The sequence below is a fragment of the Dicentrarchus labrax genome, unplaced genomic scaffold (genome assembly GCF_905237075.1).
Source record: "Dicentrarchus labrax unplaced genomic scaffold, dlabrax2021, whole genome shotgun sequence".
Classification (NCBI taxonomy): domain Eukaryota; kingdom Metazoa; phylum Chordata; class Actinopteri; family Moronidae; genus Dicentrarchus; species Dicentrarchus labrax.
This window is the reverse complement of record NW_026136717.1, coordinates 7,343,928-7,368,994: the sequence shown is the minus strand read 5'-3', so window position 1 is coordinate 7,368,994 and position 25,067 is coordinate 7,343,928. Positions and strand designations below refer to the sequence as shown.

General features: G+C 40.9%; 2 protein-coding genes across 3 annotated transcripts; one reads left to right on the top strand and one right to left on the bottom strand.

Moving 5' to 3' along the window:
• The first annotated feature begins 646 nt into the window (after window positions 1-646).
• Window positions 647-13,099, top strand: paip2b (poly(A) binding protein interacting protein 2B). 2 transcript variants are annotated; one of them, XM_051375347.1, is made up of 4 exons: window positions 647-911; window positions 8,721-8,887; window positions 10,642-10,824; window positions 10,947-13,099. In XM_051375347.1, exons 2-4 carry the CDS (start codon window positions 8,732-8,734, stop codon window positions 11,001-11,003), a joined length of 396 nt encoding a protein of 131 aa, XP_051231307.1. In that variant the 5' UTR covers window positions 647-911; window positions 8,721-8,731; the 3' UTR covers window positions 11,004-13,099. The 2 variants fall into 2 exon arrangements, with proteins under 2 accessions (XP_051231307.1, XP_051231306.1); XM_051375346.1 differs by lacking the exon at window positions 647-911 and adding an exon at window positions 3,789-3,957.
• Window positions 13,100-21,422: 8,323 nt separating this feature from the next.
• Window positions 21,423-24,590, bottom strand: nagk (N-acetylglucosamine kinase). The gene is made up of 10 exons (XM_051375345.1): window positions 24,470-24,590; window positions 23,942-24,026; window positions 23,636-23,734; window positions 23,318-23,459; window positions 22,865-22,975; window positions 22,670-22,782; window positions 22,444-22,531; window positions 22,254-22,351; window positions 22,061-22,139; window positions 21,423-21,928 (listed from the first exon to the last, which is right to left on the bottom strand). The coding sequence occupies exons 1-10, from the start codon at window positions 24,496-24,498 to the stop codon at window positions 21,726-21,728; spliced, it is 1,047 nt and encodes a 348-aa protein (XP_051231305.1). The 5' UTR covers window positions 24,499-24,590; the 3' UTR covers window positions 21,423-21,725.
• Between the last annotated feature and the right edge of the window lie 477 nt (window positions 24,591-25,067).

The following is a 25,067-nucleotide window of genomic DNA, read 5'->3' as shown; positions in this document are numbered from 1 at the left end:
ACTAATTGTCAGCATAGGCTGTAATATGACACTTTTAGAGTGAGTCTGACACATGAAATCTCTTCCTGCAAACACCAGCATACTGCGATCTGTCATCATGTTAATTATGTCAAACAGGTTTTTAGATTCAGAAGAAAAAACATTCTCAGATATCTAAACCTGCACGATGGAAACCGGTTTTTGGCTTTGATCAAAAATAGACAAAAAGCCTAAAGACTTCAGGTAAATACTCTAAATATTTAGGTTTCTGAAAAACAAGTGTAACTTGAATGTAATGGTGACAGATGCAAACTAGGGCCTACCTCGCCCCTGAAAAGCATTTAAACGCCACTGCTCACACTCACATATCAGATTTTTTCCTCTGCTGTACTTTTACTCTCCTCTTATCCTCACACTTTCTCACCCTAACAGCCCTAACCAACATAAAACTAGATCCTCGCCTGCTAAAGAAAGAGCAGACCTAGTTAACACAGCCACGTTGTCAAATATTAACTCGTCACATTGATTACAAAAAAGGGGCAACAAGAAAAATGGGTTATATTTTGTTTACTTAGGTGAATGGAGAGGTGGGGCGGGGCGTCGGTCGTCTGCACCAATAGCATCGCTGGAACGCTTTGACTGACGTAGATTCCAACCAATGACAGAAGCGTGCAGCTGGACACAAACGAGACCACGACACAACGTTTTTCCCCCTCGACGTTTTAGGCAAGGAAACAGTGGATTTATCCGTTTTTTAGCCAATAACGCGGACAAACTGGCAAAGGGGACACGTGTTTGTTCACCGTATTGGAGATTAATAGAAGAATTTCTTTACTGTGTGGTTTTCTTGTGACATCCGGGACCGGAAAAGAGCCGCTTTCCCCCCGACAGCTGGTTTGCGGATCCCCCCTATTTGCACTTGAAGTTGTGTGGTGAGTCTGTTGTTATTGGTGGAGTAAAGGGGGGAAGCTAGCTGTTTGCTACAAAGAAAGAAAGAAAGAGCAGCAAGAGAGCAACAAGAAGGGATAACTGTCCACAGTGTTTATTAAAAAGTAATTAACTTGTGTTATTTTCCGTGTAAGAGCGTATTTGCTGGTAACTTTACAGCAATATCACGGCTAACATTGCTAATTGTGTTTCACCACTTCAGCCCTCAAATATCCGTCTGAAAAAATGGAAAAACTATTATGAAGAAGTGGTAAACCAACTTAAGAGTCTCCTCCTACCTTACAAATAGTTGTTTTGTGATAAAACTACAACAATGGCGCAAGTAAAGTTCACGAAAATGTGCAGTCTTGAAGTTTTATTTATATCTTCACTTGGATCAGTAATGTTAGGGTTATATATTAGATAACGTTGCACACTGGCTATCACTGTTCAAGAGCTTGTTGTTCGTCATTATAAACAGTTAGCCCTGCTTAGGAAAGTCCACCAAAGTGTAACTTGTTGTAGTATCTGTTATCAATCGACAGAAATGCGTGTATTTCTGAAGCCACGCAGGCATTAGTGTTTGGAAGAGAGTAAAGAGAGTAGTGGTGGAGCTTGAGGGATGTTTGTTCACATGCCGCGTTCAAGTACCACCAGTGAGCCACGATTTTTGACACTCAACGTTACAGTGCTGTGTAGTGCCTAAACGATTAAATTAACGAGTTTATTGGCTCCCAAACGTTTTTGCTTGGTTATGGTCCTCTGAAGCGAACATGTCTACTTGCGACCCCATGCCCTTAGGGCAAAGGGACATGTGTTTGAGTCGTAAACAGTTCCCTTCTGAGATTGTTGCACTTCAATCATTTTAGATGTGCAGAGAGGAAAAGCTAACATCCAACATTTTACAATAAAGAAGGAAAAATTAGTTAAAGTCTGTCAGATTTAGCTTAATTCTTGTTGAAAGCTTTGTTTGAGTTCATATTTAAAATACTTCTTACTTCACATTTATTCTGTGACCCCTTGAGGCACTCTAACTCCCAGGTTGGAAAACACTGGATTAGTTGATTGATTATTGGCAACAATTTTGATAAGTGATTTATTGTTTAAGTAGTTTTTGAGGCAAAATTGCTCACTGCTAATTGGCTCCAGTTGTCAAATGTGAGTGTTTGCTGCTTTCCTCTTTTCTATATCATTTAAAAATTAATATTTTGGGGTTGGGGGCTGTTGGTTTGACAAGACAAGCAACTTGAAGATTTTACCTTGATCTTTAGGAAATTGTGATGGCCATTTTTATAGACTAAAACCAGTTAAGGTAAAAAAACAAAACAATTGTCTAATTGATGATGAAGATAGTTGCAGCCTGCACAACTAGATAGTTGTGTTTATTAGCAGCATAAATGGGGTCTGTGCGGAGTTAGTGGCCTTGTGCTCATTTCAACTGTATGTGACGGGCTCACATTCAGTTGCTAACATTTGCTTCTGACGGAGGCTTTAATGTTCAGTTTTTGTTGAAAATGGTTTAGAGAGGTGTCGATTCATCATTTTAGAGGATGTAGTTTGTGGTGCTGTAAAAATGTTTGAAAGGTGTTTCTACTATTCAGTCTTCCTTCAGTAATATAAACACAGTGGATAAAATATTATAAACACTTCTGAGTATAATGCACTCAGTAGCTTTGTTGGCTTGAAAAAAGGATGATCACTTTTCTCACCTGATTGTAAGAAATGGTCACGAGTAAAAGCGTCAGGATCTTTCTTTGTTTGCTGCTGGGCAACCATATTAACGTCAGCTGCTGTCAGTCTCTCAATTAGCGTAACTGATGACATTAGCAACCATAACTTCTAACCAGAGGAGAAGGAAACATAATATCTATTTCAGGCTGTGACTCTCTGAGCCTGATGGTGTTTCTGTTGTGATATTTGTTATGGATTAAATACAAACCACTCTTCTGTCACAATGGACAGCAGAGAAAAGAGGGTCAATGATTTAAAGTGTTTTTCTTCTCAGAGTGCATCAGAGCTGGATCTTATTCAATCTTGGATCCATCATCTAATCACGCAATATTAGCCTCTGGGGGGAATAGGAATGGAAATACTGTAGTGGGATATAACCAGATGTTTGTGGTGTAGCTGCTTGCATATCCGGGCCACGTCTGTTTCTGTGCATCACTGCAAATGTTTTTCTGCACAATAAACAAACATCGACTCTGACGGCACGTTGGTCAGTTTGTTTTTCATTTGCTCTGCACATGCACCGTCCTCTCATGTTTGTCAGTGTTAACACTGTTCATCCTTCAGATGGAAATTAGTATTTTTTCTGGATATTGCCACAATATTCAGAGGAATTCAAACATCCAAAATAGGGCGGGTCAGTGTGGTTGAACTCTGTATCCAAATATCAATAGTATTGATTGGTATGTCTCTATCTATATAGATCACGAAGTGGCAAATGGTTCCAATATCACACATACAATAATCAAACTGATCAAACAGTTAAGTGTATTCCACTGCTGCTGTTCGTACTGTGCCTTTAAAACAAAAGATTAAATAAAAAATTTGTTTTTTTAATTAAAGTTTTCTCAAAATTAGAGCTGAAACGATTAATTGACCAATCAACGTTATTTATCAAGCAAATATGGCAAGAATGTGAACATTTACTTTGTTCCAGTCACACAAATGTGTTGATTTTCTGCATTTTTCTGTTTGATATCATTGTAAACTATCTTTGGGTTTAGAACAAGACATTTAAAGATATTACTTTGGCTTGTGAAAAAAATGTGATTGGCTTTTCCTCCCACATTTCGTCCGTCTGAAAATATCTTAAACCCCCCACATTCTCGAGAGAACCTAAATGCAGCACCGGACCACGTGACCGACCCAGCTCTCTAACGTTAGCAAGGTGGCTAACAGGATTTAGCTAACTTGAGCTACGTTGCATCGCAGCACAGAGTAATCCCCACCGGAGAAACGACGAACACGCAGTCCGCGCTCTGTACTTGCAATAACTTTGAGTAACGTTACACTTTAAAGCGAACACCGAGAGCACAATGCCAGGTAACGTTAACTTTTAAAACCCTGAACGTTGACTGTTCGTCCTGTGAGAGTGTGTGTGAGTGTGTGTGTGTGAGAGTGAAGATGTGGTAATCCCCGAAGCGGAGGCTTGTGTTGTTGACCCGCTTCACTGATGCTGCCATGCTGTAGCAGCGTGCTAGCTCATAGCGACTTTGTTTGGCCTCAAGCATCCGGACGGGAGTGGAGTTTGACCTCGGTGCGTGTTTTACGTGTTATAATAGCTAACCGCGTCGTTTACATTTGGTGCATTGTTTGCGTTTAAGCTGCTTTCACGCAAACGCACGTCGCGACTGCGGTGAAAATAACAGTTTCCAGCCACCGAGCCCGCTACCCTTTGTTGTTTCCTGGGATAGCTTTCACCTTAGGCCCGCTCATTGACAGCACAGCTATGTGTGTGTCTACCTAGCCTGTTAGCACTGGGAGCTAGTCCCTTAGCATTCCCTCGGCTAACACCGTCCAATCCCTCCACCAACTTTCCAGGTAGGCCCGGACACCTGGCTCCTGGGTTAGCCGGTTAGCTCTCTGAAGACGGGAGCGATACAGCACACTAACTGTTACATTACATAATGTGTTATGTAGCGGGTTATTCTGTGCACTTCAAGGCACCACTTAATATTATTATAATAATAATAATAATATTATTATTAGTATTATTTATGGACTTACTCAGACCTAGCTTCGCTTTTTCCTGCGTTCACTAGTTTTTGTCTCCTCAGATCGGATCTCTGTTGGAGATTTTTATTTTATTTTTTATTTATTTATTTCTTTAGCACATGTAGATACACAAAGTATCTCGGGGTTTCTCTCTGATTTTAAGTTATCTTTGAATTAAAGACTCCTCGGCAGTCTGAGTCGACACTTTCACGTGTTGCGTTTAATATTTTAAACTGTTTTCTTCTGTATGGTATTAGTGCCGAGGCTTATTTTGTTATCGGGCTAATTTTAGCTGTTTACAAAGCAGTTTACAACCGGGATGAGTCTGTTGAAATGTATAGGTGTCAGTTCATATCTTCATTAATTCAACTTTTGATTATTAATGCATTAATGGTAACGTTTGTTTTCTTGAGTAATGTGAAAAATGTCGAGAGATCACAGTTACCATCACAGTTGCCCAGAGGACACAGTGAGATTATCAGATTGCTTGTTTTCTTCGTCAAATAGTGTAAATATTTGCTTAATAAATTACTTAAATGGTCAGTTGAATACAAGTTGTTGCAGATGTTTTTAGAGGTTAGTCTCTTAAGTGGCAGAAAATGTTAAAATAAATTTCCATCATAATTTGCTTAAAGTGTTTTTGCCTGACCAGAAGTCTAAAACCAAAAACGTTTTTAATTTACATTTATGTAAAAGATGCCAGCTACCAGTGGAGGTTTGGTTTTTTTTTTTTCTTTAAATAAATGACTTAAAGGATTGGTGTATTATTAAAATAGTTGCCAAATAACATGAATTTGTTTTTTTCCCCCCTCCCTTTTTAACAGAAGTACTGCTCCTGTTAATTAATGGAAAGTCCCCATATCTATTGGATGGATCCTTTAATCCTAATATTCCAATTAAAACAGATAACATATAGAATGAAGGATTTTTAGTGAAGAAATGAATCAAGGCTGCAGAATTTCATATATTATTGACCTTCATCCTGAGGAATACTAACATTAAATACTCTGAGGGAATTATTCATCAGGGACGTCCAGCCAGAAATTGTTGACATAATTTATAAGTAGAGTGCAACTGGATGTGTTTCAGATCACAACATAAGGTAATTTGAGCTCAATCATATCACAATATTTGTTAATTTGTCTGAATTGTGATGTATTTATTTTTTCTCCATCTGTGTAGTCGTACTGCTGAATGGCATTTTACCTTTCCGCTGTTTATCCTTCACCCTCATCGAATCAGATCAAATCACACTCTGCTCGCGGCCACAGAGGATGCTAGGCTCCGCTAACTAAATATTACATGGTAACCAACACATGGTTATGCAACATGAACATGTTAAGTGCTACATGCAGTACATAATGGCACAGTGCTCACTGTCTCCACCTTTCTGTATTCATGCTGGGTCAACCGCTGTGCACTCTTGTGTCGCCTGAGCAGAGTTGATTTACAGTGGCTCTTGGCAACTGTTTGAATTGATATTTAGGGGTAGTATTCACATGATCACTTTTCAGCTGTAAGGATTTAATGCTCATCGAAGAAATCCAATAGGGATGCAACTAATTTTCTCATTGAGTAATCTGATGATTCTTTTTTTTTTTTTTTCACTTAAATGTTTTTCTGTTTAATCTATAAAATGTCAGAAAATAGTGATAATTGCCTGCAATACTCCCAAAGGGATGTCTTTAGCTGCTTGTTATGTTCAACCAAGAGTCCAAAAGCCAGGGATATTCAACTTAAAATTATATAAAACAGAGAAGCTGAAACCAGAAATTAGAAAAGTTTCCATGCATTTTTAATGGCCATATTGCTGATAGACCTCTTGGGTAAACTTCACTGTTTACTTTGAATCATTATATGGAATTAAATGCAACACAACCAAAGTGTTGAGTCTGGTAAACGCTGGCAGTTCATAGTAGAAATCGGTGTTGTTTCGTAACACTTTTATAGACTCCAGTAAAAGTGAATTTGAACCCGCTGGCACACACTCGCGCATACAGGCTTCAAACACTTTGCACACGCTGGCACCTTGCTCAACTAGTGCAGGATTAAATTTAGGTGTGTCGTATTCTCTTTCAAAATGTTCGTTCCTACCCTCTCACTCTCTCCTGCCCTGATTATTTGCCCTCATAGCTAACATCTCGTGTAAACCGTTGCACTGCATAATTAGACTGTTTTATCATTGACCACAGATACAGACAAGACAACTTTGAGCCTGGCAGAGACACCTCCTCTTAGTCTACTAACCTACTTAGATTAAACATGTTTATTTGAACTCCTCTGAAGGACTTGGTGTCCGTACTGTCACTGCGTACAGTGAAGAGCAATCGGTCTCGGGTCACACTCACATATGTTTGTCACATTGACCAAGACAGAAACAGCAGGTTTAGGCTTCAGTGTAACATTATGTGCTGAATTTAGAAATCAGTTGGTTTAAGCTGCTGGGAGTTTGGGAAAGCAAGTCAGTCCTCGCAAGTCAAACATTGCAATGATGTGTCTGCAACAGCCTGACCCTGGGGCTGTGTGCACGGCTCGGTTGAGATCATCGTTTTACTGTCCCCCCCCCCCTCTCTCCCCCATTGCGAGGCCGCAGTTGAATCATGACAAGTCTGTTGGAGCTGGCTGGCAGTCTGAGGATTATGTCATTATATTGGGCATTTATCATCAGAGCTCTGTCTGTCACCGGAGTATGGATGCACAAATAATCGCGTATGATCACTGTTTTGTCGGGATTAAAAGTAGTGTACTTGTGATGTTAACTCTTGTTGGAATGCATTAGGATCGACGTTCCTTACATGAAGAGCTGGCTCTTTTTGTACTTTAATAGCTGATCACCAGGTTTGCTCTCACTCAGCAGATCATTCCCTCAGAAAGTGTACAGAATATACACTAAATAACACTAAGCACTCTCAAAAGTGCTCTCTAACCTGACCGATAATGCTCAATATCAAAAGCACTCATTTAAAGCCACTGTGGCAATAATGCCAGTAAAGCGCCTGTACTGAACTGAGTTTATTTTTCACTGTATGAAATGTTTTGATTTCTTTTTAATAAATCTTAGTCATCTGAAAGCAGGTAGGGCAGATGTGCGTTATACCTGCTGCCTCTGCATTGCAACATGCAGCACCATTATGTACAATGATTCACTGACTTTCTACTAATGCTGCTCTAACTTGTGCTTTCCCGGTCCGTTACATTTCCTGGTTTTGCCAACTTCGACTTAGATTGAAATCTTACTTCACTCATTTGTTTTGCTCCACTCACTGAAGCTAAACTTTCTATGGAAATGAGGAAGTTGTTGTATTTTCTTTTTTATTAGCGCAACTGAGATGATTTAACACTATGGGTGTTTGTTTGCCTGTAAATGTTGCTGTGTGTCTTCATGATGTCAGTCTAAGCCTGTGGTTTTTTTCTCTTGTTAATAATAATACTGTGGCCTTTTACCGCAGCACTGCCATTCACCAACCTGGAAAACTATTGATTGCGGTCGTAAAATGTCAACGACTCTATTAAGCCTTCAGACTCATTTGGGTGTTTACTTTGCAGTAAGAACATTTTTAGATCTCACAGAGCAGTTTTGGAGACCAGGATCAGTCCCAGCTGCTTTTCAGCCTGTTTCCTATTTAGATTATGAGATATGGAAGATTGTTGTTCAGCGGTTTTATTGTTTATGAGCAGTGAGACTCGATGAAGACTTTTCTGCCCGTGGGAGCAGTTTTCCAGCTGTAGCTAAAATGTAATTGAGATGCTGCTAATTTGTTCAATTTGGGTCCTGGGCTGAAACATCGGAGCCTTGATTCAGATGAGATAATGTCAATTTAACAGCCAATAAGACCCAGCTGTGGGCTAATGAATAGGAGACGTTAGCTGCCTTCAGAAAGATGGAAGAAAATGATGAAGTAGTTTTTCGTTTTTTGGGGGGGCCACTTGTGTCTGATTTCTGAAAAATATTTTAAGCTCATCTTTGTCAGTATACTTTACCACGATGAAGGTTTGAGCTGAAGTTTTAATAAATACAGAGTTCTTGTGTTCCTGTTTTTCCGTTGTTACCAGTCCTCTAACTATTCCGTTTATGTACCTTTCTTGTGCAGAGCCGGCTGAGATGAGCGGTCCAGAGGTGGCCAAGACACCGGGAGGTGGAGCTCCAGGCAAGGAAGGAAAGGAGCCAGTGGCTAATGGGCATGGAGGAGAGGGCAATGACGCCAACCCATTCGCCGAGTACATGTGGATGGAGAATGAAGAAGAGTATAATAGACAGGTGTGGTCATACTTTTATATTGATATAAAGCACATGGTGGACACTTCAACCCTCGTGGTCCAACTGATTTTAGAGATTGAGAACTTAAGACTCGATGCCTTCATCCTCCGCCGTCTCTTTCTAATCTCATTCCGTGTCTTTATTTGGCCGTGGTCTCATTTTGTCTATCCGTTCCCCCGACACACACCCTGTCTCTCACGCCCCCAATCCTCTTCCTCAAAGTCAATATCATCTTGGATGATGAAGCTGTGGGGAATAATTGGTTTAATCAGTTCAATCCATTTTTAAGGTTGAGCTCAGACCAACGTCAGCACTGTCCTACTGTCGTCTCCTCATTCGTTTCACTCTGTTGATGCAGAGGTTTTGTCCAGCCAAAAAAAGTCGCACCTGGCTCAACGTTTGCTGCAACGCGACGCAACGTCATCTGATTGTGTTGGCCAATCAAGATATGTTTAAGGTCAATTCGGTGTCTCCATTACTCAGTATGTGCATCAGAGAGCACCGACTTTACTGTAAAATGTAGCACATATGTATTTGGCCACTGCTAAAAAAAAATGTATAGATCTTTTATTTTGTGTTCACAGAAAAATTATAGCTGGTTTATTTGTGTCTGCCTCTAAAATCCAGTATTGGTCTGGATATTTGGTAATACCCACTGTGCAGGGTTTTAGTGTTTTGGCTTCTGATAAGTCTTAAAACTCATGGAACTGTTACTACAGTTGGACTTTTGGTTTATTATTTTTGGTATTTTGTCCCTTTTTTTTTTTTTACTTGAGAGAAATCAATAGAGACGCCAAGGAGTAAGGAGAGGGATAGGGAACAACATGCAACAAAGGTCTCTGGACAGAGTTGAACTGGGGATATTGCTGTTTATTGTTGCCCTCTCCCTCCTCCTCCGTGGATCATATTTCATCTTCTCACTAGAACCTGCAGCAACATGCCTACATAGCACAGCCTCTCACATTTTTATTAAAGCAGAACTGGTGTTGAAGTGTTAAAGTGTACGTACATGTTAACACCCCTCCCTCCTGCACCTGCTTTCCTAGATAACGACCTTCAGATTGTGCTCTTTGCCAGGTTGCTCGGATAAATCAGAATTAATTTTATAACCCTGAATTTTACCGGTCTTGGTGCTTCTTGCCTAACCCAACCCTCCCTACACTCTCTGAAGCTCTCCTGTACATTGAAGTCTGCCATTTTATTTGGCTTTCCCTCCGCCCTCCTTCGTCTTTTCCTCGACACCTGACTCAGGTTCTCACGGCAGCTGATGACTGATAACCATCCACAATTTACCAGACCTGTTTATCTGCCACACACACTCCCCCTTTTCCCCGTTCTGTCCTCACTCTTGTCATTTCCCCTATTCTGTGATGGCTGTTTTTCTTCTTTGTGCGACAGAGGTTATTTGGACCCAATCTTAGTCACTTGCGCTGTATGATTAGTAATTATATATGTAGAAATGTGCCTCTGCCTGGCATATTTTCTTCTTTCAAATCCATCGTCTTCCAATATTCATTCCCCCTTTCAGCTCTTTATATCCAACCTCTAAAGTCTCTTTCTCTTGCTTAGCTGGATGAGTCATGCAAACACATAATGACCCCACATTACTGAGAAACCTTCCACCTATTTGTCATGCAAATAATCTCATATATTCCTCCTCCTGTACATCCACCCCCTTACCCTTTCCCCCCCCCCAATGTCTCAGCATTTTTGTCACTCATCTTTTCCTCTTTATCCTCACCCTTGTCACCCAGGTGGAAGAGGAGCTGTTGGAGCAGGAGTTCTTAGAGCGCTGCTTCCAGGAAATGCTGGAGGAGGAGGACCAGGATTGGTTCATCCCTTCACGTGACCTCAACAACCAGGGGGTGGGGCAGCTGCAGCAGCAGCTCAATGGCCTGTCTGTCAACGATCACCACGGCAACCTGGAGGAAGTGGCGGTGAGTCAGAGATGCATCTGATTCCTTTTTTTCCTAAGCTTACTTAGAAATTGCTCATAAACAGTCAAAAGTTTAGATTAAACAGAACATGTTCTTACTGGTTTTTGTGTCTTTATTTGCAGAGGAAGAGCATCTTGAATCCCGAAGCGAAGGAGTTTGTCCCGGGGAAGAAATACTAGGAGTCCCCCTCACCCCCATGGAGCCTCCACACGCACACACACACCAGTCCTCACATATTCTCAGAGACTCTGGCGGCCTCGACCGCGCACACACTGATTCCCACACACACGCATGCACACACACATCTACACACTTGAAGTCAGTGGCGTGCTGGCAGGCCCAGTTGGGGGGTGGGGGGATTTCTTTTTCTTTTCTTTTTCGTTTCTTTAATCTTTTTATTTCCTGTTTGTTTCTTGTAAACTGAGGGACATTGGGAACAGGGGTGGGGGATGGGTGTAAAACCAGCACCGCCCTACTGCGGGCGCTAGCTCATCATTGCATTTCAGATGACACTGTTGATGTTTACAGAGTATGCAGATCTCATTGATGTCCCCTTGGAACTGAGGCAGCTACCAAGGAGTGATGCCAGGACAAAACTTCAATCCAAAACATCGAATAAACTTGAAAGATTACTTCACATACTCGTTAATTTGTGTGCTGTCAAATTTGAAAAATAACATCACCAGTAGGTCGAGGGTTTCCATGACAGCGAGGCTAGAGAACGACTAACATCTGAGGGGACATGATGGGTTTCTGCCGCTGCTCTGTAGCGTCACCACGGTCAGTCGGACCCGCTAACGTTTGCTCCTGTGATGTCACAATCTCCCCGTGACATCATAGCTCTTGCTCATCTAGAAATGTGGGTTCTTATCTGCAGCGGCTCCGTTCCAAACCAAATACAGACCCCATCCTCCCTGCACGCTTGTTTTTTGAAGTGATGTTAACAGACATGGACAGGTGTAATCATGGATAAGAAATTATTTTCCCAATTTATGTGGAAGTCCATGTTTATCTTTTGTCCAGATTATTAGAGCTGAGGTGTGAGTTTCCCAATCGCACATTAAGCCAAGTTTAGCAAGAAAAAAATGTTATTATAGAGGGAATGTCAGAGCTTTTTGAACCTTTAAAAAAAATAAAAAATAACTCAGTTATCGTCTTTCTTTGTTCATCATCCTTTAGTTCAATTTTGATTTATGGGGTGTAGTGAACAACCTTGTTACAGGGGAGTATTTGGTCTGGAACAATGCCACTGCCTCCTTCTGCCGGAACAACATGGTTTGTCCAGCATCAGATCAAGTGTCCATATCCAAATCAGGTTTTCAAATAGCCTCTCCTCCTCGTTTTTTTTTTTCTTCCCCCTTCATGTTTTGAGGATGAGGCATTTTGTGTCTCTACTGGGTACAGTAACCTGTGGTGTCCATTCAGTCCTGTTTGCAGGGGGAAACGTGAGGGGACGTTATTGTCATGGCCCATCAGAAAAAGAAGCGGTATGGAACATGTCTGACAATATGGCCTCCTCGCTGTTCTTCTCTTTGTAGGTTGACTTCTTTTGAGGAAGTTCTTCTTTTTAACCATAAATCTTGGTTGTGGTCTGGCTTTCCCTGAAGCATCGCCCCGTAGTCCAAGTTTAATCTCCGTTAAGTTGTGAGCCAATAGGAAAAAGTTGTATATGTGAAGATGCTTTTTAGGAAACCCAGATTGTTATCAACGGTAATCATGAGTTACTGAGTCCGTTTTTCTAGTTCTCAGCCGTCTTGGCTCGAAAATGCAGAAGCAGTATTGTCATAAGGGAAAATCTTGTGACGTGATCTTTAATCTTCTTCATGCCACTGTTCATTTGTGGTATTAACAGTGACAATAACGCCTTGTGTATTTTACTGTATTAGTGTTAAGTAGACGCTTGGAGTACTTGTACTTCATTGAATTAAGAAGTATCTGATGGGTGAAAGCACTTCTTTCCATCCATGTTGCTTTCCGATGTTCAGACCAACAAGTACTCAAGTGTGTCCTTAAAGTGTGCAGTAGAAACGTGGTTAAAATGGAACTTCCTCACACAGTGTTGGACCACAGCTGTTGAGTGGCACCCTGGTGAAGCCAATAGGAATGTCCGCCAGGTGGATTGTACAACATGAAATCATTTTTGGTGATTTTGTTTAGATGAGTTAGATAACAGAAGCCGTTTAAAATAAGAAAAAAAGGTCCAGAAGACACAGAGTATGAATTTCAATACAAATAAAAATAATGAAAAAAGATGAATAAAGATGTTAAAGACAAATGCCCTTTTCTTAGTCTTTTGTTATATTTTGCTGCATGCTGGACAAGAACCCTGATGAACCCATACAGTTTGATGTTTGTAAATATTAATAAAGACAGAGTTCTTCTAATACACACACACACAATTTAGGTTATTCTAACACTTATTGAACTTTGAGTGAACAAATTAATTGAGGACTTCTTACCCAGTCAGGAGTAACCAGCAGATGGCTACATACATACTTTGAGCTAAACGCTAATGTCAGCATGCTAACATGCTGCTGTTTAGCAGGCCTTTATTTACCGTGTTCTTACCATGGCATATTAGCATGCTAATATTTACTAATCAGTGCTAAACAAACAGCTGTGACTGATGGGAATGACAAACTATGAATGTGACCGGATTGTGTCACACATGAAACTAAATAATCCAATTCTAAGATGGATTCAGCATGAAAAAAATCTAATGCTCACACATTAGTCGGATTCTTCCTAATGAACATATTGGCACGCCTATAACAATTATAAAAATAGCATTAATGTTGTATACTGGCAGAGCTGTCGAATACAATAATTCACGAGGGTTAAAAAGAAGAACACACGTAGAAATAATAAAACTGAGTTTATTGTGAATAAACTTACCAGTACAGTTTTCATGAAAAGTTTTGGGTCGATCCCTGTGTGGTTATATTCAGAGAGAATAAGAACCAATGTGTATAGGTTAACTTCCTCTCCTTACTCTCTTGTCATTAAGCTCAGTTAGCTCTGCGTGAACAAAGGCCCCAAAGATTTGAGTATATGAGTGAGCGCCAAGAACACAGTAATCACTGGTTTAGTGATATTCTAGTACACCATAATGACATGAACCTCTGCAGCTGGACGTGCCAATATACACATTTTACTTTATTTTCATCTTCACCCAGTACAACTCATGTTACTTCCAAACCTTATTATCTGCAATACTTAAACATCCAACATAAAGCACAGCAGGTTGCAACAATCACTTTTTATATTTTATCCTCATCCTCAGTCATTATTATAATCTTGACATGTAAGGTTCACCTTTTTTTTTTTTTTAAGTATATTCTTTGGGCTTTTATTGCCTTTATTACAGTGACAGCTGAAGATAGACAAGGGGGGAGAGAGAGGGGATGACATGCAGCAAAGGGCCGCAGGTTGGATTCGAACAATAAGCTGCTGCAGCAAGGACTCAGCTCAGTACATGGGTTGCCAGCTCTACCCACTGAGCTAACCGGGCGCCCAAGTTCACTCTTGAACAGCAGTTGACAAAGCAATCACAAGGCGTGACTTCAGCTGATGGATTTTGCCTAGTTGTCATGGAAATGTACATTAGATGTTTAAAGGCCCATTTCTCTGTATATTGAGATAACTATCCAAAATCCACCTGCTGTGGAAGATCTTGTGATATGATCAAAAGCTCCAGAACAGCTCCTAAATGGACCTTGTGGTGAGATTGCTGCGTTTTAAACCAACCAACCAACATTAGCCTTCATCTGAAGGAATGGAAACTCTAAGAAGAGAGAAGTATTCAATGAATGTGGACCTTGAACTGGGGCCAGAGCAGATCTCTGCAGGTTCGAACGTAGTGTTCAGTAATTCATCTCTGACTATGTGAACATAGAGCGCAGTGTTAAGAAAGCTCCAAATCTCAGCAGCCATTGAAGCAAAAGAAGAGTGACAAACATAAACATGCTTAAGAGGTTTTTTTCTGAAGGTCTCTTTCAGGGACTCTGACTACACTGAAGATATTGATGACACTGTCAGCGTAGTGCTACTTCCCCCTTGTGGAAAAGGAGAGGGTGGAACAGGAGGAACCTCAGAAAAAGAGGAAGAGGGTGGAAACCTCCACAGATGAGAGCAGTACTGATCTCCCTAAACAAAGATTCTGACTGTAACGCTAGTGATTAGAAGATGACCTCCAGAGGCAGGCGTACAGGAGGACATGTCATGCAACTGAACCTCTGTCATGTCAACATCGATGTCATGTACTAGCGTGATTTCTTGACACCGATTTGTAACAATGAGTCAAACTGGGCTCTAACATTTTGGTGTGGTTATGCACAGTCTAAAAAAAGCCACTTCTGATATTTATGTGTTAATCTCAAGAGTTGAGCTCCATCTGTAGCCACTGTAGTGGGCGTGTCCTCTGCTGTGGCTTTGGTTGTAGCGGTTGCTGTGGTTATTGGTGTGGCTGTGGCTATGGCAGTAGTTGTATATGGCTATTGCTGTGACTGTAAAGTTAGCTATGATGTTATTTGTGTTTGACTGGCTACTCTTTATAGCAGCTGACACACCAACCAGCAAGACGGTGTTAAAAAGCCAGACCCTCCTGCCGGGATCTGACCTGTTCAATGTGGAGTCTACTAAAAACTATGTCTCCCTTGTTTAAATGGTCATGTTATTGTTGTGGATCACATTTATCACAATATGCTGGAAGCTTGATCAGAGACTACCATGAATCACGTTTTCACAACTCTGAGCCCTTGTTGCACATTTGACCCAGTGTTAAATTGTTGGAAAAGTCACATATTAATGAGTAAATGTTTTAAATTTCAAAAGTATATGTGAAAGATGAGATTTTCTTACAAAAAATATTAATATTTTGTAAACAAATCATCTCAACCTATAAAATATGATGCATTAAGATGAAACTACACAACCTTTACAGTCACCATTAACTCCACCTAAACTAGCAACAATATTAAAATACCTTAATGCATGAATATTAATAATCTAATAACTGAATATATATAGTATAATAATATAACCTTCAGGAAGGGACATCTGCATACTGCAACACGTCTGTACCTTTGCTTGAGTACATTTTTGAAAGCAGACCTTTTACTTGTAACAAAGTATTCAAAGTATTTCTACATTGTGGTATTTTTGCTTAGTAAATAGAACTGAAGTACTTCTTCCACCGCTGCACAACAAGGACACACATTTCACTGTCTCCTTTAGGTGCCTGCCAGCACATGGTTTACTGCTGTGTTATGACTCATCCTCAGCTTCTGTATCCTGAGGCTAGATAACTGAGAATCACAGGCACAAGTCTTGACCGCAACGTCAGTTGGGAAGAATTTTTAATATGTGGCCTGAAAAGAGCGACGGTTGGAAAGGGAAGCAGCACGTTTTTATCATTTAATGCTGACATGCAGTGCTTTAAACTGGTTCATCGTGTTTAACGCAAAACACAAACAATGTTTGTTTTAATCTGTTGTGTATTGAGACAAAAGTTGAGATTCAGAGAGAAGGATAAAGTATCTGGTGACGAAGAGTATGATGATGGTGAAGGTCACTCTGCTGGATCTTAGGCTTGCCCCACTAGGAGGAGACACACAAGCCAATAAATATAGTTTAGTGATGATCGCGCACACACACACACACACACACACACACACACACACACACACACACACACACACACACACACACACACACACACACACACACACACACACACACACTCAGTCGACCTCTCTTCTCTCTCCTTACCTCAGCACTGTAGCTGGCTTGGTACTCTGTCAACCACGGATTCCTGCTGGGCTCCGTGCAGCAGTCAGTCGGCGGCACATGGGCCAGAGGTAGCGTGCTGCCATGAGGGATGCCAGGAGGGAAGGCCTGCATCTTAAAGCAACTATTAGGGCACTCAGTTTTCCATGCATAGCTGAGAGCGTGGGGAAAGGAGACAAAGTGTCAGAAACACATAGGGTACAAGAGGGATATGTGAGAAGAAAGTAAAAGAAAGAAAAATGTGTCTGTGGCTTACCAACTGGACTGCCTGGAAGTAGGCTGAAGGAAGGCGCTCTCTCTCAGACCAATAGCCGGTCGAAAGCCCCTCAAGTGGCCGCTGTCATCCCAATTTTCAGCATCTAATCAGACGTGAAAATTAAATATTGTGCACTTATTAAAATACTGCACTTAAGTACAGTTTACTTGCACTTTACCATGCGTAGTGAGGTGCTACTACTTACAGGTTAATAGCTCAATATTGGGATAAAATGTCTCAACAGCTACGGGACTGATTACCATGCCATTACGCATACTCCATGTCCCCTTCAGGATGAATTGTAATAACTTCCCTTAACTTTCCCTCTAGCACCATCATCAGGTCAAAACTTTCATTTGTCCAATAATTTGGTTTATAACCATTCAGTTTAAGCTACTCAGAGCTGCCAGCATGGCTTTAGACTCTTGTTCTTTATACTGGCAGTCATTTGTTAGGATGTTTTGTTATTATTTTCAAATTTTATATAATTACTTTAGTAAACCCAATTTTTTGCCTGGTCTACTATCTAGTGAAATGACATGACCTCGTCACCTCCCAAAAAGGTTTTTTTCTTTCATGTTATTGCAAAAGGGCAGTTGTTTGAGTCATATGTTATTCAGCATGGGTTAGGTGTGTTTCTGTGTGTGTGACACACAGAGAGTCGTTCTACCTTTGATTGTGATAATTGGACTGGAGGCCACAGGGAGGTGGAGCAGGTGCTGCAGCCCGGCTTCTCTGCAGACAGATCTAAGTAAGTCTTCACAGCAGGCCGGACCGACATGAGATGACAACATAATCACACCTAAAAAGGCACAAATCAAGGATCAGGGATAATTAAATGTCTTTATAGTTTGGGTTAAACATGGGTTAAACAGTGAAACTGCAGACCACAAGCCAAAAGTACTTTAAAAAAGGTTTAAGCTTAAATGAAAAATGACTGGATGAATCTAATCAACACTCCTGAAGTAAAAACAGCCATCTAACCTTCCTCGTAGAGAACATCAAACTTCGGCTGCGGCTCCTTTTTCTCCTGCTGCTCCAACACATTTACTGTCAATACAATACAAAATGGCCTGAGTACCAACGTAGCTGCCAGCTTAACTGTGTCTGTATGTGTGTTTATGAGTGGATTTCAGACAGATAGAGAGCGTTCCTTACCCTTTCCACCAAAAACATAGTGCAGCTGACCTTTATCCTCTTCACCAAGAAAAGGCCTGGTCTCACTGGCAACCCCCACTTCCTGTGTCCTGCCCTTCGTCAGGGCAGAGCCAACAACCCCCGACGCCTCAGAAAAGGAAGGAGCGAGTGTGCCAGATGGAGTCAAGGTGGCAGGGAAGAGGGAACAAGAGGGAGGCTGAGAGACAGAGTACAGACAGAGTGAGGGCGGCGGTGGTACTGGTAACAGAAAGCTAGTTTATATTATTCTGAACTGGTGTGTGTTGTTGTGGTCCACCTGTAAACAGCCACTTGAGCCATAGATGCTGTTAGTTGTCTTGTAATAGTATTGATGAAATATAGGCCAGGTTTCACAGTTAGTCTACGAAAACAACACGACAGTGAGTCTATCTAGCCATCAATCTGTCAGTCAATCAGTCTGTCTCTCCATCCATTAATCCATCCAACCTGAGGTGTGTCGATAAATGCAGGAGCAGCTTTAGCTTCAGTTCTGGGCTTCAGCTGGTTGACCTGTGGGTGGCACTCACTGAGGGGTTTATAGTCACTGCCATAAGTGGTCACAAATCGATCCCAAGGCTCCACAGCCTGAAAGGGGAAAATATACGTTGTGACAGTGTCACCTGACAGGGGTTGACTGTGTGTGTGAGGATGGACATTTACAGTACTGTAGGTCAGCACAAAGACAGGATTCACACCTCACAGTGTCAGCGACAGTGGTTTGACCAAACGTAGCTTTTTGGCTTTGGTCTGAATACTCAAACAGGGGTTGAAGTAAAAGCAGCATTACAATGTAAAAAGACTCCATTATGAGTGGAAATCTTCAATCAAAAGTATTAACATGTAGTTTAAGTATCAACAGTAAAAATAATTCAGAAAGAAAATGGCTGTTGTGTTTTACTTTTACATGTTATTGGATTTAAAAGTACATTTCACACTGAATTATAGTAAAGTAGCAAAAAAATGTCGATACTTGAGTAAAGTATGGTACAGGTACCTCACATTTGAGTAAGGTTTTTGATTAAATACACTTTATTTACAGATAAATTCCATCTTTGTTAGCAAAATGCGCTGTAAACTGCATAATCTCACTGAAAGGGGCTAATGGGTCACTATCTAGTAGCATCATGCTACAAAGAAATAGCATATCACACGACTCTTTAGTTTCTTTAATGTAAGTAGTTTATTTTTTGGGCCTGTTGTTGTCATTATGTTGTTTTTGGTCATAGCAGGCAGCTACGTTTGGGGAATAAAAGTCTCCAAAAGTAGACCGCTACCAGGCAAGCGCCAAATGGTGTAGTGATTCACAGAGTTAGCAACTAGCTAGCTGGTAAACATAGTGGAGCATTTAACAACTTAACTTAACAGCAGATATTTTTGAGTCAGTGGAGATTGAAAACAGCTAAAAGTTGAGTGAATATTTGTCAGGTGGCCAGAAGGACTGAAAACTCCACATGAATGATAAAGTTGCTCCCTTAGTGCTGGATGTGTATAAACTGTTAGTTAATGAATTTGCCTGAAGGTTAAATCTGTATATTAGCTTTGTGTTCACAGCTTGATTCTGTCGCCCCCAAGTGGCCAAATGTCACTTATTGCAGATTTAAAATAATGTCTAGTTATTGCATCGAGTGGGAAAAAATTGCTGTTTATCTGCATTTATTTTAGCATTTTGTATTTTAGTGTATTTTGTTCTGCAAATACTGTACGAATTCGTCATAATAACTCAAATTGAATCAACAGCTTTGTTGTTGAAATAAAATGAAAATAAGAGAGAAAAGTTGGTATGTAACATTATGTGCTGAGATTTGAGTTTTGTAACACAGTTAACAGTAATGCTGCCTGACGTATAGTGGTGCAGTCTGCGGAGGGTGACAGGTTTGCCTTGAGGCTGCAGACTCCATGTATAAGAGAGAAACAACTGTGTGTAGTGGTATTAATAGCTGTAGGAGCAGGAGTGATGTGTTGGGTTTTATTTTTTAGAATTTTTTTAACCTCCATTTCAATTCAAAACAAACTCTGAAAAACAAAAAAAGAGGCACACTAATGAATCATTCAATTAAGACACAAAATGACCAAAAGACAAATCAAGTTGCTTATACCTCAGAGTATTTACCTTCTGATGTTGAGACAGAATCATCTGATGATATTTTGATTCCTCTTTGGTAGAGTAATCAGTGCACCATCACCGCACCGAAGCTGAACTGAGCTGAGGAGTCAGTGGAAGCCGGTGGAATGTTACTGCTACTGTTTTTAATTGTATTTATTCTATTGACTGTTGCTGCTAGGCTACTTCTAATACTGGTTCAGTAGACCGTCTATGGAGCAATATGACATGGCCAGTGTGCGGAGAACTGAGTCAAACAGTAAACTCGTGACAGATACAGAACTCTGACAACTTGAAAAGAAATGACAGCTTTCTCCTTTTTTTTTTTTTTTAGACCAAAGCTGTGACATCCTTATAGCATATAAACATGTTTATATCAAATCTGACTGGCTGTAAACATCATGGACTCTATTTGTGTGTTGCTGCAGGAACGCAGTGTTGCACTGGTGAACTGGTATTATCTCGGGGTACAAATTTATTGATTTCTAATGCCACCTATAGATATTTAATGCTTTACTACTGTGCCACAATAATGTAATATTTTTAAGGTGAAATATCTTCATTTGGGGGCTTTTCGTAGCAAAATTTGATATATGTGAATGTTAGCAATTAATTCAGCAAATATTTTCTGCTACCACTTAAAGTCTCCATGTAATCCTCTGGCCACCCCATGAATACTTCTCTTGATCTGCCCCTGACCTCGACTGCACTCTGCAGGTCCCAGAAACCAGGAGGTTTCCTCTAAGTAAAAGTCTCTCCACAGGATTCCCAACAGTTTAAATATCATGATGTTTAAATGGGATTGAAGTGTGATAATTGTCACAGCCTATAATGCATGATCATGTATACTCTGATCCCACCCCGTAACCAAGAGTGCCACGGGTGTATTATGCGTACCTGCCCACAAAATTCTCAAAAGTGTACCAGAACGCACTAAGCAGGGCGCAGTGGTCTGTGATCTGAAAACAGAGCCCACTGTGCCAAAGTTACAAAATCTATAACATAAACTAATAACAGTAAAAGAACTGTGTTGTGAAAAAAGGCTAGATGCATTATGGAACATCTCAGTACATGTGGATCCATAAGAATATGAGCTTCTTGTTAGTTATTGCATTATTAAATGCAGACACTGTGATGTGTCTGTCACACGTAGAAAGGCAGTATAATAGCACCATCTACAAGCAAAAAACAAAAGTGCAAAATGCTAATGATGTAGAAGAAAGTGTCATTTCTCTGCCTATAATAACTGAATACTAAATAAACAGTGATCATCACAGCTTGGATGGAACTTCAGTTACCTCAGGGATCAACCCTTCAAGTTAACAGTATTTTATTATAAATGTCAGATGTAAACAAGTGTTGTAGAGGTGCAAATATTTGCAATGAGAATAAAATTAAAGTAATATCAATTCCACTGTCACAATAGCCGCTATGCAGCTTCATTTCAAATCAAGTGCTATACCACACATAATCATTATTATCATTACAATAAATGTTATTAGTGATGCTTATATTCATTTACAGGCCAATGCGTTCTCCCTTAAGCTGATTGGTTAAGATCGACAGGATGCAGCTGAATTCTCACTGGCTGCTGTTAAAAGTGTGTCGGTAGAAGACGTTGGCATTGGCTGTGTAATCCATAGTTATGGAGGCGCCCATACTCTGAGCCCCCAGACTAGCGCCGCCGAGGGCTGAAGAGTGCCGCAAAGTCAGGAGGCTGTACCCATGGAAACGACCCTTGAACTTGTCAGATGATGCTACTTTATCCAACACCTCAGTGAACCCTGGTCGGAGAGACAGAAACAAGCAGAAACAAAGAGAAAAAAACTCATATTTAGCTGAACTTAAACGGCTTCACCTCATTTTCTTTCAGTGTAACAATGATAATACGTTTTCTTGATTGAAGGGACACTGACCTGGCTTCAGATGCTCCCAGCTCTTCCACACTGTGCCCTCACACAGGATGGGCAGGCCGAGGTCATTACTTAACAGAGGCTGTCAGGACAGACAGAGGAAGACAATGCAAGAAAGTCATGCAGTGAATGTTTTGAGCAAATAAGTGAAAGTGCAGTACACAGTATGTGTGTGTGTGTGTGTGTGTGTGTGTACCTCTTGTGCTGCAGGTAAGACTGCTTCTACATGTTTTGCCAGGACTTTCCCACCCTGACTGAACACATACTGACAGAGAGCATCGCCTGCTTCTGCACCTTTAACACACAGACAGAGATTTCTTTTCATTGGACCCTCCGCTCTAATCTTTTACTTTGTTTCCTAAAGTAGGAAGTGATGCGCCGCCTACCTTCAGCCAGCTTCTTGCAGAAACCGGCAAAGTGGGACTTCTGGAAGTTCCTGTAGAGGTGCGGCAGCATGCCCATCAGATCTGACACCTGGGGTAGTATGTACATGTTTTACATAGTATATGCATTTTGTCCACACAACATAGTACATCAGAAGAGAGAGACGTGATTTTCATAAATAAGATGACTCTCAACTGTGATTCGAGTTCACGGCTGTTACAATCTGACCTGGAAGTATTCCTCCATGGCTTTTCTGACATGTGTAACGTCATGAGGAGGAGCAGCCAGGTTGTCTTTGGCATCAAACACCGTCTTCACCGCTAAATGAGCCATCCAGAATGCTGAGAGATACAGAGAAAACCTCAAGAGTTGGGTCCAGTCAATAAAGCTATAAATTATTCATATACATATCGCCATGGTTACCTGATCCCTCATCACCCATCATGTGACCCCAGCCTCCACAGCCGACGGGTGGGCCATCGGGATTAACCAACTTGCAGTTAGAGCCGGTCCCTGATATCACCACGACACCTCCTACAGAGAAAACAGAGCTGACTTGTATTATATGATGATAACGATGACTGCGCTGATCTCATTGAGCAATAAAGTTTGGAGAGACGCAATATATATGATATACAGTTACACCCAAGGGGGTAAAGTATCAAGCCTCGCCCTGTTGAAACATTTTATAGTCATAATTTCAGCTGTATCTGTAACTGTGAGTATCTTTCAGATGTTAATGTAGAAGATACAAAAGTAGCTACAGTGTAAGTTCATCTACAATACAATTCATTTGCTAAACACCCTGAGGTGCAAATTCATATCCTTTGAAAATGTTTGTTGTGGAATTTATATCTGATATTTTAGACTAGTTACCACGGTCACTGGCGGTCGCCATGGCGCCAATGGCATCGGTGGTGATGAAGTAGTGCTGGCTGAGTGTGGGGAATCGCTCCTTCATCTGAGCGATCAGTTTATCGATGGCGTCCTTCTGCTCCCCTCCACTCAGAGACATTCCCTGCGTGCACACACACGCACGCACGCACGCACGCACGCACGCACGCACGCACACACGCACACACACACACACAGACAGACAGAGAACCAGTGTTTAAAATGCTCTTCTTGGCACTTATTTCTCCATCAAATACCTTCATTTGGAAGTCAGCTAAAGAGTATGGGCATTTGACTGACCAGTGAGCATAGTGGCGTGTTTGGATCCAGCCCTGCCTCCCTCTTGGCTCTCTGGATCATGTCGTTGATGCCTTCGATACATTTGTCCACCCCAACCAACTGTGTACACACACAGACACACACAATATTGGCATTTGTTTCGATTTCAAAAGGGGAAAAAATGATTAAATTCTCTGCCTACTGCATTTAGTAAACCCCCAAATACACCTTATTCATCCCCTTTCTCCTCCCTGCCATCCTTACTTGGTTTTCCTACATTTCTCCACTTCTCCACCTCAAACTACCTCCACCCCTGCTTCAGCTCACCCAGTGGTTAGTGGATGGTCCCTCTGTCTGTGCCAGGATTTTCCCATCTGCTGCCACCAACAACGCTCTGGAGCTGGTCCCTCCACTAGACAAACAGAAACACATGCATACAGTACACCAACAGCAACATAAACAGATCATGTGTTTACTGTGATATAGAAACTCACAGGTGAGGCAGTGAGGAGACACATAATCGATGTCTTGAAGACTCAACAAGCTTACATTTTACACATATACATTCATATTTACAAACATAAATTGTTCGAAAATGTAAACTAAAAGTGGCCCACAAAATGTGAGTGAGAGGAAGTAATCAACAACAAAAAAAAAGTTCCCTTGCCCCCCCCATAAGTCAGAAGACCAGTGTAGTCAGAATGAAACTCTCTCAGTACCCTACATTTCAAATGGCAACCGCGAAAAACACGACTCAAAGCGACTCAAAGCCTGCAATACACACTAGCCTTAAGTGATAGTTATAAAGAAAATCAAACTGGATAGGTTTTGTTGTGTATTTTAACTCATTCTCACCCCTCCACTCCGCCGAACACTGATGCCATGTCTCAGTTCCTGTTTTGGTCCAGTCAAAGTGCGCAAATATCGCGAGATATTACGAGAGCGCCAACCTGCAATGCTGATTCCTCACCAGTAGGTGACAGCTGTGTTCAGGGGGAAAAAACACCCTCAACCTACAGTTCAAGTGCTATGGTGATGATTTATTTATTTATTTATTATAAGAAAAACATATAATACTAGTAAAATGCTGCTCTATGTAAGGTACTGAGGAAAATTAAAAACACATTGTGCGTCTTGACTCATGGTCTAAAAATCCTCACTCGGTTTCAAGAATGAGAGATTTAGCAACATTTGGTTTATGGGCTGAAAACAGGGACAACTTTGAGTTTCTTTGTGAGCCAGCAGGAGTCATCTGCAACACATTAATCTGTGGGCCAGCTTCTCTTTGCCAACATAGTTAAAAAAAAACAAAAAACAAAAGCTAATATTGTTTGCCTGCTCAAACTTCTTACAGTATCTTCTTAGTTAAAGTATATATAAGCACTAGTAGGGTTCATATAACTTTGTTTTACTTTATATTTGTTCACATAAGTAACAATAGCTCTCCTCTATG

Coding starts and splice junctions, on each gene's coding strand:
- paip2b (XM_051375346.1), top strand. Junction 8,888..10,641: donor AAGAAGAGTATAATAGACAG/GTGTGGTCATAC, acceptor CTTGTCACCCAG/GTGGAAGAGGAGCTGTTGGA. Junction 10,825..10,946: donor GCAACCTGGAGGAAGTGGCG/GTGAGTCAGAGA, acceptor CTTTATTTGCAG/AGGAAGAGCATCTTGAATCC.
- nagk (XM_051375345.1), bottom strand. CDS start 24,498: ATGGCATCAGTGTTCGGCGGAGTGGAGGG. Junction 22,783..22,864: donor GATGGGTGATGAGGGATCAG/GTAACCATGGCG, acceptor TGTATCTCTCAG/CATTCTGGATGGCTCATTTA. Junction 22,140..22,253: donor TCTTACCTGCAGCACAAGAG/GTACACACACAC, acceptor CTGTCCTGACAG/CCTCTGTTAAGTAATGACCT.